Source organism: Alexandromys fortis, unplaced genomic scaffold, assembly GCF_014885135.2.
Source record: "Alexandromys fortis isolate MF-2015 unplaced genomic scaffold, M_Fortis_MF-2015_v1.1 scaffold_311, whole genome shotgun sequence".
NCBI classification, from domain to species: domain Eukaryota; kingdom Metazoa; phylum Chordata; class Mammalia; order Rodentia; family Cricetidae; genus Alexandromys; species Alexandromys fortis.
In genome coordinates, this window is record NW_026068208.1 from 312,655 (window position 1) to 327,496 (window position 14,842).

Below are 14,842 nucleotides of genomic sequence, written 5' to 3' on the forward strand. Positions count from 1 at the left end.
AGGATGGATCAAGGGTGCTTTACTGGCTTCTTGCTTAAGAAGTAATTAAAAGTTTGCTTCATTCTACAGGAGGGGATGCAGATGGCCAGTGAGACAGAAGTGTGTTTTTGATCACAGATACATTGAATTCCATTTGAACTTACTCCTAACTTTCTGAAAAATATAACCTTTGCAATATTCTCCCCTTCTCTATCAAATGAGTAGATTTTATTTGGTTTATAATCTTTTCTATTTCAAGTAGATATTACTGTGTTGACTTTGATTACATGCATAATCTAGTTCTAATTAATTTATAGTGTTATAATAACCCATAGAATGATTTTACAGCAATAACACTACCTGGGGGGAATCCAATAACAGTGGAAAGATAGAGATCACTATAACCATAGAGTTCAGATTTCCTAAAGAGCATAGAAGCTGTGGATGCTTTTATGCTTTTAAGAAAGGTCTTGTAGGCAGGGTGGTGATGGTGCATGCCTTTAATCCTAGCACTCGGGGAACAGACAGGTGGATCTCTAAGTTTGAGGCCAGTCTGGTCTACAGAGTGAATTCCAGGATAGACTTCAAACCTACAGGAAAAACCTGTCTCAATCCACCCCCCCACAAAGAAGAAAGGTGTTGTGTTTAATAACTACATAGAGTAGGGTATCTGAGATATAAGTAAGATTATTTAATATAATTTTTAATATCTTAGGCATTTAAGTAACTTTTACTTCCTGTCTTTTTCTAGTTGATCCTGACTTTCTAAAATCATTCTTATTAATCCATGAGTCTTGTAAAGCATATGGGGCCACCCCAAGCAGGTATATGACCTTTCTTCATGTGTATTCTGCCATCAGCAGCAGCAAGAAAAAGGAGTTACTGAAAAGACAAAGTCATTTACAGGTATAGTATTGATAGTGTTGAAAGATTTCATATTTAGTTTTCAGTTATTATGTCTTGACTTACTGCTTATAGGGAATGATTTTGCAGATCACAATGCTATGGTGCATGTGAAATATATTTAGTGTGGGTAATTAATGTATAATAAATCCCCAAGAAACAATTATACTTCCATATAGTGTCTCCCACTAGTTGTAAGAAGGCATTTTTCATTAGTAGTTATTTCACTTTTGAGGGATAATATTTGCAGTTTTGACAGTGTAATGCTGCCCTTAAGGGCCTTTTTTAATATGCGAACAATTTAGAAATTGAGAAATCATTATTTAACTGGGTATGATCCATGCTTGTAATGTAAGTATTTGTTAATCTGAGGTAGGAGGATTAGAAATTAGAGCTAGCTTGGACTAATCAAGAGACTAGAAGAAAGAAAGAAAACAACGGAAATGTAAGCAGTGCTTTTGTAGATATTATTGGAAAGGTTAATATTTGACATCGTGAAACTGAAACTTTAAATAGTTAAAAAAAATCTGATCTTTTCAGTTAAAGTAAAATAATGTTCTTACCCATGCCACTTCTGTAGTGAGTCTTTCCCTGTCTGGAAAGGAAAAGTGAGTCTTTCCCTGTCAGGGAAAAAAGACAAAACACTGGTCTTATGGTCAAGCCAGATGATGTAGGTGGGTCATCTGTCAATGTGTTACTTTCATTGGTTAATAAAGAAACTGCCGTGGCCCTTTGATAGGACAGAATTTAGATAGGTGGAGTAGACTGAACAGAATGCTGGGAAGAAGGGAAGTGAGGCAGATGCTATAGCTCTCCTTTCCAAGATGGACACAGGTTAAGATCCTTCCCGGTAAGACACCACCTCGTGGTGCTACACTCATTAATAGAAATGGGTTAATCAAGATGTGAGAGTTAGCCCGTAAGAGGCTAAAGCTAATGGGCCAGGCAGTGTTTAAAAGAATACAGTTTCAGTGTAATTATTTTAGGTAAAGCTAGCCGGTGGCCGGGAGCCCTCCTGGGCGGCGGGAAGTGGCCTGCTGCTCCTTCTACAGCCAGGGTTAGGTGTTTTTCCTTGGCCCTTTTTACCCTTACAAACACAAGAAGGGAATTTGACAACATGACCTTTGGTAGGAAAACAATATCATTATTGTTAACCTCTTAACCAGGACTCCATGACTTCCATAGCCATGAGCTTGACTATGTCACAGTGCTTGGTGTGAATTTGATCCTTTGGAGTAGGCCTCATGTCCAGTCTTGCACTATGCACCAGGGAGCTTATCTTACCTGGCCAGTCAATAGTGTTGCATCTAGGGTCCAATACTGAATAAGACCATTGACATCTCCCCAAACAGACTGCATAGCACCTTCCTGCAACATCAAAGCCAGATAGTGGGACAGAGTTGGTTTAAGATTGATGTGTTACTATCCTGTAACCAAAGTGTATGGTGTTGGTACAGTAGTGTCTTAGTTATGGTGGGGAACTAAGAGGATGTAAAACCAGTAACTAAGTATGATTTTGGTTTTGGTGAGGGTTGATTTTAAGGTTAGTTCTTAATGGTGCTTTGGGTAAATTATATAAACTTGCAGAATTGTCCCTTCATTGTGATATATATTACATACATATGTGTGTGTGTGTGTGTGTGTGTATGTGTGTGTGTATGATTAAATTCTGTGTGTTACCTATATATTGTATAGGTCCTCATAGGGGACAGAAACCTTAGTTAATAGAAGAGTAGGAATTTATTTCTATGACCATTTCTCAGATTAGTGATTGGGAAGTAGGGCAAGGAACCATAATGGCCATGTCAGGTCAAATGCCTTCTCAGAGAGCACGGCATTCCACCAGCTCTGTGTGTGAGTAAACCAAGCCAAGTCTGCTGTTACAGACTGAAAGATCCACCGAATCTTCCTTTGCCTTCTGTCCTGTCAATGAGTAAAGACGAGTCAGCCCACTAGTTAGGTTTTTGAATATTATGTTCTGTTCAACATCACTGTCATGATTTAAAACAATAGTTCTCAGTTTTTCTAATGCTTTGACCCCTAGGTACAGTTCCTCATGTTATGACTCCCAACCATAAAATTTTATTGTTACTTCATAACTGTAATTTTGCTACTGTTATGAATTGTAATGTAAATATATAATATGTGATCTTTAAGGGGATTACAACCCACAGGTTGAGAACCACCAAATTAAAGTGTTTTTCCTTAAATCTCTGATAAGTATTTTATTGCATCTTAATGGATATGACACTTACAGAACATTCTAATTAGCAATAAGGAAAAAAATGGTCCCCTTCTCTATTTGTTTGATTGTTTTATGAAGGGCTTTTGTATGTGTATATAGAATTTCTTTTTTTTTATAGCTCCAATCAATGTTGTATTGATTTAGGCTGGTGTGTCTAAACTAAATGAAGCCAAAGCTCTTGTGGATGAGCTGAACAGAAAGGCTGGCGAGCAGAGCGTATTGCTTCGGATGAAGCAGGATGAAGCTGACGCTGCCCTTCAGGAGATCACTGTGTCCATGCAGGTGCTTGGGGGAGGGTCAGGTGCCAGTAGATAAGCAGGTAGAGGACATCTGCTTGTCAATCAGTATGAAAAATTAGACTTTTAACTTGAATTAAAAGGGATCGTTCGTCCATACTGGCTGACATTGAGCTTTAGAGAACATGCATGTCATTTTCCATGTTGTTCATCCTGATGGTGCCAAGCCTTTAGATACCTCATGCTCATGTATATTAGCCAATCAGTGTAGACCTGTGTGCAGCCGACGTTGTCTACGTTCTCCTTGCCAAACAGGTATGTCCTTTAGCTTACTCTCTCCTTCAGACTTTGACATTTCCCCCTTTTAAAACTTTCAAGGTTGATAAAATACCTTTTAAAAATCATATTTATACTTTGAAGGTATGTTCAATTTTAATTATATTTCCTAAGCATCACCTTTCTTCTGTTGAACTTTTCCCAAGAAAACTTTCGTGAGTTTGTGCCCTGTATGCTTTGTCCATTATATCACTTTACCTCGGGCATCAGAGGGCTGTGAAACTGTCTGTCCCCTCTGTGTTCTGCAGCAGAATCTCCTTTGCATGTAACTATCAAGTTACCCTTTCAGCCTGGTTTTGCTTTTGTAGAATAAGGCAGACTTGAGAACAAACTCATGATTTTCCTCTTCCGTGTTTCTGTTTTGTTGATGGTGGTAAAATAGAGCTAATATTTGTGGACAACTTATGAATCACACTAGATCTTTGTGCTATCATTCTGTCTCATCTATTCCTCAGATATAGTGTTTAATTGTCCTGGTTGTTCTGTGTTTCGTCAGCTTGACCCAAGCTAGAGTTATCTGGGGAGAGGGCCCTCAACTGAGAAAATTCCTTCATCATGCTACTGGCCAAAAATTCTTCGTTAAAAAGATTAATGTTTTTGTTGTCATGCTTTTAAACACTGAGTGTGTTGTAAGTGATTGTAATGTAATGTCATTTAACTATTCCTGCAGGATGCGAGTGAGCAAAAGACAGAACTTGAAAGACTAAAACAGAAAATAGCAGAAGAAGTTGTTAAAATTGAAGAAAGAAAAAGTAAAATTGATGATGAATTAAAAGAAGTACAAGTAAGTTCTAATGTTCCGATTAAATGTGAATATTTTCCTTTCACATACTTGCCTTGCAGTGCATTTGAGCTTAACTATCACCATGGCTCATTTGTTTCCAGCACTGTTGTCAGTGTGGTCTGTGCCCCAAGTATTAGACATGGAAGTGGCCGGAGAGCCTGCCAGGGGTGAAACACCATAGCTTTTCCTACAGTACAAATTCCTCCGGAAAAAGGAAAAGTACCTCAAAACAAATTAGACTCACTAAATTAGAATGGCGCACTCATGGTGGCAAGATATTTTACTTGATTATTGTGAGCCTTCTTTCTTGGTGTGTTTAATAAGGAAGGCAGTTAGTCATTTAGTCATATAGTCATTGGGCTCCTCCCTGATGTCTAACAGCACATCCATTGACACTTCCTGATGTTTGTCTCTTAGCCTCTCGTCAATGAAGCTAAGCTAGCAGTTGGAAACATTAGACCAGAATCTCTTTCAGAAATCCGCTCACTACGCATGCCACCAGATGTAATTCGAGACATTCTTGAAGGAGTTTTAAGGCTAATGGGTATCTTTGACACATCGTGGGTAAGCATGAAAAGGTAAGTTTTTTTTTTTTAATTTATATGAATTTTTTTTTTCCACCAGTGAACTTACTCACCTGCATGCATGGATCACAGTTATAGAGTTGTTTATCATGGCTGAGAGGGGTGGACCAGCTCACATCACCAGAGCCAGTAGGCAAACTAAACATTTCCTGTAGCTGATGTGTCCTTTTATTCTATCTGATGCTCCAGCCTGTAGGACTGTGCTGCACATGAACCCTCTGGAGAGGTGTCAGGGCCTTACTAATCTGCTCTCAAACTGACAGTCAAGATTAACTACCTCAAGTTTCAACACCTGTTGTCAGCTTGGTACCCAAACACATCTCCTTAAACCATAGCATTCTACCCCCTTGTCCCTGAAAGGCATTCATCACTAAGTACATTCTGTCCATCTTCGTGAGATCCGAGTCTTCATGGTTCTAGTATTGCTCAGGAGTCCAAAGTTTCCTCTGAGACTCTAGGCAACCTCTTATCCCATCTTAGCCTCTATTAGTTCCTGTACAATTAAGGAGCAGGCTGTATACTTTAAACAAATAGTGACACACTCTAAGCATTCTACAAGGAAGGAATTGGGGCCAAAGCAGATCTGCAAGCCAGTTTGGCAAGCATTAAATTCTCTGGCTTCATGTCCATATCTGGAACACATAGCTTAGTCATTTAAATCTCCGAGTGTTCGGGCAGTCCTAGTCCTCATTCAGCCCACATGGCCTTTCTTGGGATTAACTTCTTGCTTTCATTTTCCCATGTTTCTGCTACCTCTAACTCCCTTAGTAATCCACTTCATCTTTAGATGCACTCATTGCCCTCTCAAGGCTTACCCTTTCCATTGAAATCTTTTTACTGCCCCATAATTCTTGCATACTGGATGCCATCAAACCCTGCAATCACATGAATAATGCCAGGTTTCTACTAGCTTAAGCATTAGCTGGACCTGCTCAGATGATGTCGGCTGCTGCCTCTGAACGCCTCAATTACTGATCCCAGGGAAACATTTGTCATAGGGAGCTGTGTGAGAGCGGGTGCCCATAGCAGAGCTTTGAGGTGAGATCAAGCCTCTACAGTCTTGGGTCTGCTGATGCTTGGATCCTACCAAACTTTTTTATGCCTTGTCCCATGGTATTGTGGTGTTTTGTTTGTTGTTGTTTTCTAATAGCCCAACTCCCTTCAGCTGACTATTGATTATTAATTTATTAGATTACTAATTATATCTTTATTCTTATTTATGCATTTATTGGCTGCAGCCTTATTCTGTTTTTTTTGGGGGGGGGGGAGAAACTGCAGGATTTTAAAATCCTCTTGCTCTGCTTTTTGCTTACAACTTTCTCCTTAAGCCCAAAACAAAGCAGTTGATGATAAACTGAATTCTGGGTTATCTTGAAATTGTGTGTTCCATTTTGACTAAACTGTGACTTAAATGTTCCCTCACACAGCACCTTCTGGCCATTGTTACTGTTTGCAGTGTCCTGAGCCATCTTTCTTACCAGCTGTCTTCCTGTCTCCTAAGCTCATCCAGCAAACTCAAGCTTCACGAGCCCATCTCAGCACACTTGTCTAAATTTCCCCAGAACACTGTCCCAGAGGCTCCGCACCACATCATAAGGAGTGTTTCCAACAACAATTCCACCCTCACTGTCAATTTTTGTGCTCATTTTTTCATTTTTGACAAACTATAATGACTATGTGAAATGAATGTTCTCATCCCATTATTTTTAAGGAATTCACTCTGAACAAGTTTAGTAACTTGTCTCTATTCACTGCTAGAAAATTTTAAGCTCAGGTCTGTCTGGCTCCATATTTCATGATCTTAAAGCTACTGATCCCTGTTAGAATTGACTTGCTTTATCTAAAATCCAAACTTGATATGATCTTTTGGTTCTTTATTTTCTGAGTCAGGACATCTCTTTCCCAAGACTTCATCTTTTAAAAAAGAGACAGATTCTGACAGTGTTACACGGTCCCATCATTTTCCCAGGTCTCACTCTGTCTCTCCTGAAGCCTGGCACTGTCCTGTGATGGGTGGTATCCTGGCACCTCATAAGTCCTTTCTCTCTTAATTCGCTTTTGTCCCAGCTCCTGGAGAATAACTAAGACAGAAGCCTAGCATGAGTGTGTCGAGAACAGGAAAGACATGTGAACACTATGTTCTTCAAAAAGAAGGACATGAAACCACTTATTAATAAATACCAGGATAGGTGTGATTATCTCAAAATCTAGAAATCTTCTGCAAGTGATTATTCAAAGGAAGAGAGGAATGCCCGAGAATCTTGAAGAATGGCCATTGCTTTTAATAATTTATTTAACCCTTACATAGAAAAGCATCGTGACTTCACTATAGTTACTGATGAAGACAATGTAATCACTGTTCTGAGAGTTTAATACTTTGGGGATGGTTTAGAAAGAGCGAGGGAAGAGAGAAAACAGAGGAGAGGATGGTGAGGAGAGAGGAAGGTAAGGGAGAGACTCAGGAGAAGGGAGAAGTTAGAGTAATAGAAACTAGACAGGGCTGAGAGTTAACGGGGCACAGAGCCACTTGACTCTGTTTTTCCCGGTATATTGGTGCTGGGGTTTGTGCTGTTGAGATCTACACTGTTGATAAGGAGTCATTTTTTCTTCCGGACCTAGAAGTCAGGGTGGGGATACTGTAAGAACTTCCTTGAAGACTCTAGAGGGGTCTATACTTGTTGACATGCGGGGGGAGTCTACTGCTGTACAGTGTGGTTCTCAGACTCCATGTCTGGCTCTGGTTTATTCACTGGATGGCGGATAGACCGTCTCACACTGAAAACTTGGGTTTCTTGTTTATTTAAGCATGATAGTTATTAGCTCTGTTAAATCTTCATATCCTATTTTTGTCAGCTCATTGGTTTTAAGTACCATCCACAACACATTTATTTAAAAAGAACAATTTTTAGTTGCCCATAGTTGAATTATTGTACCTTCTTCCTAGCTTCCTTGCCAAAAGGGGTGTGAGAGAAGACATTGCAACTTTTGATGCACGGAACATCCCGAAGGAGATAAGAGAGAGTGTGGAGGAGCTTCTCTTCAGAAACAAAGCATCTTTTGATCCAAAGGTAGCTTATTTTTTATGCTGTGTCCCTGGCTTTTTACTGTGGGATGCCCTGTTATTACCATTGTCTAGATAGCCTAAGAGCTAAAATCAAGGAGAAACAAAGCTTCAGCTTTGCTGTTCTATATGGGCTTTGAATCTAGAGTTTGCTTTTTCCCACATCATCCCCAGAGTCACTTTTTTCCTCCGCTGGGTGCATCTGCAATAATGAGCATCTGTTTCCTCATACGTGTATCAAATTTCTATGACATTTAGCTAAACTTCAATGATTCTGATACTTTTTAAATTCTTTATTTAAATGTTAACTCTTCTTTGACACCAGTAATAATGCTTTCAAAATTTCTCTAATTTAATAAAAACTTATCACACGTACAAGGAAAAGGCCACATGCACTCTTTTGAAAGGAGACAGCAGTCATGTTGGTGCATGTGTGTGCTAAAAGATCAGGCGTGTTTAAGGAGACTGACTGAGTTGCAAGTAGACTTCATCAAAATTTATTTCTCTCAATAAATTTGTAACAAAATGTTGACATTAGCTTTGCATTTGTCTGATGTTGAGTTGGGTGTGGGGTAACTTGTGATGCCTTTTTCAGAATGCTAAGCGTGCCAGCACTGCAGCTGCACCTCTGGCTGCCTGGGTTAAGGCCAATGTACAGTACTCCCATGTCTTGGAACGGATCCAGCCCCTGGAGACAGAGCAGTCAGGATTAGAGTCGTAAGTATGGATGGTCTGGCCTGCATTGCTGTCAGTTTGATGCACGTATTATATTGTTTGTATTTATTTTGGTTCTGGTGTTTGTTTTGCTTTTACTTTGAAATGACAGCTGACAGAGTAAGCTTTCAGATGAGTGGGTGAAATCCCAAGGTAAGAAAAAATTGAGCAGATCCAAAGAGCAGCCAACTTGAGGATGGGCAGCAGAAGCCCCTGGCTTCTCCTGTGTCCATGTGTCTATGAACAGGTGGGAGTCTCTTCCAAAGAATCAAAGTAGGAAAAGAATGGCTGAACATGTAGAACTTGTGTAATGTCACTTTGACATTGAAGTTCTGGGAAATATTTAAGATATATTTCCCGAAACAGCATTTGAGCAGGTAGGAAGAATATTCAACTACTTAACTTTGGAGACTGGAAATACAGTTTGCTATTATATTATTAATTCTAAATGCAGACCAAGATGTTTGTTGAATGTGTCATTAACTTTTGACATTACCTGTGAACCCATTGTAGAGAAAAAAAAAACTTTATTTTTTTCATTATTATATGAAAATTTTGAACTAAATCATTTTTTTATTTTTTTTGTCATTTTTGAGGGAGGCGATGAAATTTATTTTATTTTTTTAAGGTATAAAATTTATAAGATTTACATATACATATTCTTTTTTAGCATATTATTTTTTAAATTTTTTTCTTATTTATTTATTAAAGAGTTTTGTCTCCCCGCCACTGCCTCCCATTTCCCCCCCCCCATCAAGTCCCCCTCCCCCGATCAAGTCCCCCTCCTCATCAGCTCAAAGAGCAATCAGGGTTCCCTATCCTGTGGGAAGTCTGAGGACCCCCCCCACCTCAATCCAGGACTAGTAAGGTGAGCATCCAAACTGCCTAGGCTCTCACAAAGCCAGTACATGCAGTAGGATCAAAAACCCATTGCCATTGTTCTTGAGGTCTCAGTAGTCCTCATTGTTTGCTCTGTTCAGCGAGTCCGGTTTTATCCCAGGCTTTTTCAGATCCAGGCCAGCTGGCCTTGGTGAGTTCCCGATAGAACATCCCCATTGTCTCAGTGTGTGGGTGCACCCCTCGCGGTCCTGAGTTCCTTGCTTGTGCTCTCTCTCCTTCTGCTCCTGATTTGGACCTTGGGGTTGTAGTCTGGTGCTCCATTGTGGGTCTCTGTCTCAGTCTCCTTTCATCGCCTGCTGAAGATGAATATTCAGGAGGATGCCTATATGTTTTTCTTTGGGTTCTCCTTCTTATTTAGCTTCTCTAAGATCACGAATTATAGGCTCAATGCCCTTTATTTATGGCTAGAAACCAAATATGAGTGAGTACATTCCATGTTCCTCTTTTTGGGTCTGGCTTACCTCACTCAGGATGGTGTTTTCTATTTCCATCCATTTGCCTGCAAACTTCAAGAAGTCCTTGTTTTTTACTGCTGAGTAGTACTCTAATATGTATATATTCCATACTTTCTTCATCCATTCTTCTGTTGATGGGCATCTAGGTTGTTTCCAGGTTCTGGCTATTACAAACAATGCTGCTGTGAACATAGTAGAGCATATATTTTTGTTGTATGATAGGGCATCTCTTGGGTATATTCCCAAGAGTGGTATTGCTGGGTCCATGGATAGGTTGATCCCAAATTTCCTGAGAAACCGCCACACTGCTTTCCAGAGTGGTTGCATAAGTTTGCATTCCCACCAGCAATGGATGAGTGTACCCCTTTCTCCACAACCTCTCCAGCAAAGGCTATCAATGGTGTTTTTTATTTTAGCCTTTTTTTATTATTTTGACAATGAAAATATTTTGTTAGTTGAGACACATGTCTTATGAGTTTATCTGTCTTGCACATCTTTTCCTCCCCCCCCTTTTTTTACTAACTGTAGGCTGAACCCCAAATCTTGGACTTTGTGAAGAGAAACTGCACAGCTGTGCTCCATCCCTCTCTGAGCTGCTCCCATCCTTGTTGTGCGATTGTCCCCACTCTGTCAGTGGTTGTCCTTTCCGCTCACATGCTGTGGGTGTATCTGCCACTGTCAGCACAAACCTGAAAGCATAGTCGATGATCTTAGTGTTCTTCTTCTTCTTCTTGGATTAGTCCTCTAGACTCCTGCTTAAAGCTTGTATCTTGGAACTTATTGTCATCATTGTTCTGGGCAATTCCTCTGTATCTTTTGTTTATATTTTATTATAAACAAACTTATTTATTATAAATTTATATTTATTACTATAAAATTTTTAGTTCCTTGTTTTCCTAGAATATATCTTTCATTTCCTATGAAAATGTACATGAGACACGTTTATTCTTTTATCATATATGTGCAGCATCAGAGTGGTTTGTATATAGTGATTTGGATGGGCTCATTTCTTCATGTGACTTGTGGCAGAGCTTCAGCATTGACTTGGTTTCTGTTAAACGTGCAGAGTGAGGTATGCTTGTGGCGGACGAAACCTGGTTGTCTGTTTTAACTGATCTCAGTGCAACCGTACTTCTGATGGGGCAGAACATGATTTCCCGATCGGAACCCCATTTCTGCTGGCTTCCAGGGTGCAGCTTTGCTCTTGAAAAAAGATGTTCCCCATCCTTTCTATGTTACCCTGTATTTCCCCTCTTTGAAAGTTTTTAGGGACCTGTTTCTGGTGGACATATAGCTAGTGCACCTGTTAGTCCTGAGGTGTTTGTTATTCCTTCAATAGTTCCTTCTGTCCCTGTCACCGTACAGTGGGGCATACAGGGCTGCAGGTCCGTGAAACCATCACTCAGGAAACTGCAGTACACTTACTATCAGCAAGTCCCAAAGGAGCTTGGTTCTGGGGGTTGTTATGTTTTTTCAGGAAGTTCTTGCCTCTGTTCTTATTTGCAAATGAACTGCCCATTTCACAGGTACAGTTTTCAATTCTTGCTTCAGTTCAAGACAGGATGGTGTTTTTGGAATTATAAATTTTTACGTTGTGCTTCTTTTAAGGACAAGGAGATCCTTTTATGAGGACCCTTAGATATGCTGTCCACCTCTGCTTTCCTTTTCCTGACATGTTTTCCTGACATGTTTCCTGACGTCTTCTGTGGGGAGCCTTGGTCCAGGGATTCAGCAGTCAGTGCACATAGCACATCTGCCTGCCATCCACACCTGTGTTCTGGTTTCTCACAGTGTTTCCCATGCTACACTGTTCTGTTTGTATCTCCAGTGCCCAGTTAGTCTCTTCCAACTTTTCATTTTTTCCTCTAACATTCTTTCTATCCTCTTGAGGATGTTCTTTTTCTTTTTCTTTTCTTCCTAGCCTTCAGTCCTTCCTCCTGTAATCATGTGTTCATTTGCTTTCTTTGGTTCTGGTTAGGAAGCATTCTTGGCATGCCCAGTCCTTGACTTTGAGTAATGAATGTACAATCATAGACATTAGAGTGTGTAGTTTGCGTACCCCCACTTCTGGTGTGAGGATTAAGTGTTCAGGTGCAGCTTGGCTGGGCAATGACCACTTTTCAGCATGGGGTACCTATTAGAGTGAGAGTAGTATTGACTTTTCCCGTAAACAAGTGTCTTGTCTTATAAATATATGGTGTCAGTGGGGCTAGGTAGAGTTGGGTGGATTATCAGCTAGATGTGTTGACTTTTGGGTTGGCTTAAAAGTCTGCTTTTCGTGGTGGAATGTAATTGAGATTCAGCCTCCAGTGCATCTTACAGCTTTTAGACACATTTGTGTCTCCAGCTTTTTGGTTCCTTTTGAGACAGTTGCTGCTTACCTTCTCTGAGCAGTTTGGAGTTCTACTTATTTTACCATTCCTTCTTGCAGGCATCTCAATTTTGCTTTTTATTCTGACCTATCAGTCTTTATTTTCCAAATTTTATTGAAAGTTTGGCTGTGCCACACATTTGAATTCTCTTTATTATAGATCAGGGTGTGTGCATGTTTTCATTGGTATCATTGTATATAGTTCTAAAAGATGGTAGATGAACATGTTTACTCTTCTTCTTCTTCTTCTTCTTCTTCTTCTTCTTCTTCTTCTTCTTCTTCTTCTTCTTCTTCTTCTTCTTCTTTTTCTTCACAAGTTTCAAGAAGCAATACGAGTTACATCAAAAGATTCACTTTTAATTTTAGCATTGTTTTATTTATCTATGCATAAGTATCATAACACAGCACTGTGGTGGTTCTGTCACATTTGCTAGGATATCACTCCTTAAACTGCTACTTTAACACTGAAATCTAAAACAGAATGGTGTCTAACGTTGAATCCTACTTTAGGAATTTGAAGAAAACTGAAGACAGAAAAAGAAAGCTAGAAGATCTTCTTAACTCTGTTGGTCAAAAAGTGTCAGAACTCAAAGAAAAGTAAGTCCAGTGTGGAGGAATTTTGGCATGTCTCAGCTCATTTGGAAGGTTTCACATCTGGTTGTGCCCATTCTTTTTTCCTCCTCCTGAGTCACTCTCCAGTTGCAATAGGGAGAGAGTAGTTGACAAAGTGTTCTTACTTAACTACGTGATTGCTCATGTCTGTGGTACCAGTACTTGGGGCATGAACAAAGTGCATTCTTGGCTACATGGCTAGTTATAGGGCAACCTGGACTACACAAGACTCTGCCTGAAAAAAAAAATGAGCAGCCCGAATAAATACTAGTAATACTTTTCTACAGGTTATGTGTTTCTCCTTGTGGTACTAGGGGTCAAAATCAGGGCCTTGTGCATGCTAAGGAAAACTGCTAAGTTTATAAAAATCATAAAAATTTGTCTTAGAAATTTCCTTTTTGTCCAAGGAATGTGGAGAAGTGGTTGTAGAAGACATCCCAGCATGGACCTCTGGCCTCCACATGTTCCTGCACAGATGAACATACCTGCACAGTGCACACATGCACATATCACACACACATGCATATACAGAATACACAAAACACTGTTAAAATCTGGCAGGTAGACACTGTGTGAGAGATGATATACAATGGACCAGATATTTTGTTTCAGCAGGTAGATATTTGAGAGGATTAGGCCAGGAAGATGAGAGGAAGAGAGTAAGAATGTGCTCAAGGAAAATTTAAAGATAGAATATTTTATCATTGTGTAAAAAGTTCACATGGTAGCTGATAGGTTTGTACAACTAGAATAGGAAGAAAAGCTTAGGATCAAGACCTTGAGTAAACACTGGGAAATGTGTATAGAATGTTGCCTGCAGGGCCTGTGTCCCAGTCCTTGAGTACAGGCTGATGTACTGATTGGTGCAAAGAAGTGTCCCTAGGGCTTTCTTTGGGTATATTCTGCTACTGAGTGCTACTCTAGCAAGAATGAAAGACTTTAAGTGTGTATGTTTGTATACTTGTCTTACTAATGGTATTTCAGACACACATATAATCAGTATGTTCCAAGGATAACTTTTTTGTTCCTAATTGTATGTTAATGTTTTCTTAGATTTCAGAGCAGGACTTCAGAAGCTGCCAAACTTGAAGCTGAAGTCAGCAAGGCACAGGAGACCATCAAAGCTGCGGAAGTCCTGATTAGTCAGCTCGACAGAGAACACAGGAGATGGAACGCACAGGTTTGTCTAGGAGAAGAGCCACAAACACAGGAAACCTTGGTGTAATGAATGTATTTTCTTTTTTTCTAAATAAGAAGACCAGAACAAATATCCCCTAGTTTATAGCTGGTCTTTGACAAATAACCCTGAAGTGAATGATGAGTCAAAGTGTCTTTCTATGAATATACTTTAGGAAAATCACTGTTGGCTTTGGCTTGCCCACCTTGTTGATGAGAAGGGCAGGGAGGGCAATGATCTGTAGTGAGCTGCAGGCAGGCCTATTTTTTTCGTCCTGCCCGGCTCCCGCATGGTTAGCTTTACACCCGAAATAACAACACACAAACTGTATTCATTTAAACACTGCCTGGCCCATTATATCTAGCCTCTTCCTGGTTAATTCTCACATCTTGCTTAACCCATTTCTAATAATCTGGGTAGCACCACAAAGTGGTGGCTTACTGGGAAAGATTCAGCATGTCTGACCTGCTTCCATCTTGGATCGG

The 14,842-nt window shown here is 39.9% G+C and overlaps 1 protein-coding gene across 1 annotated transcript in view; it reads left to right on the plus strand.

Moving 5' to 3' along the window:
* Positions 1–14,842, plus strand: part of Dync2h1 (dynein cytoplasmic 2 heavy chain 1) — a 226,796-nt gene that overhangs the window by 105,725 nt on the left and 106,229 nt on the right. The window contains exons 54-61 of the mRNA XM_050130242.1: positions 731–885; positions 3,272–3,409; positions 4,370–4,483; positions 4,901–5,061; positions 8,012–8,135; positions 8,724–8,845; positions 13,079–13,165; positions 14,234–14,360. Coding sequence (XP_049986199.1) covers positions 731–885; positions 3,272–3,409; positions 4,370–4,483; positions 4,901–5,061; positions 8,012–8,135; positions 8,724–8,845; positions 13,079–13,165; positions 14,234–14,360 — 1,028 coding nt within the window. The remainder of the gene's footprint in view (positions 1–730; positions 886–3,271; positions 3,410–4,369; positions 4,484–4,900; positions 5,062–8,011; positions 8,136–8,723; positions 8,846–13,078; positions 13,166–14,233; positions 14,361–14,842) is intronic.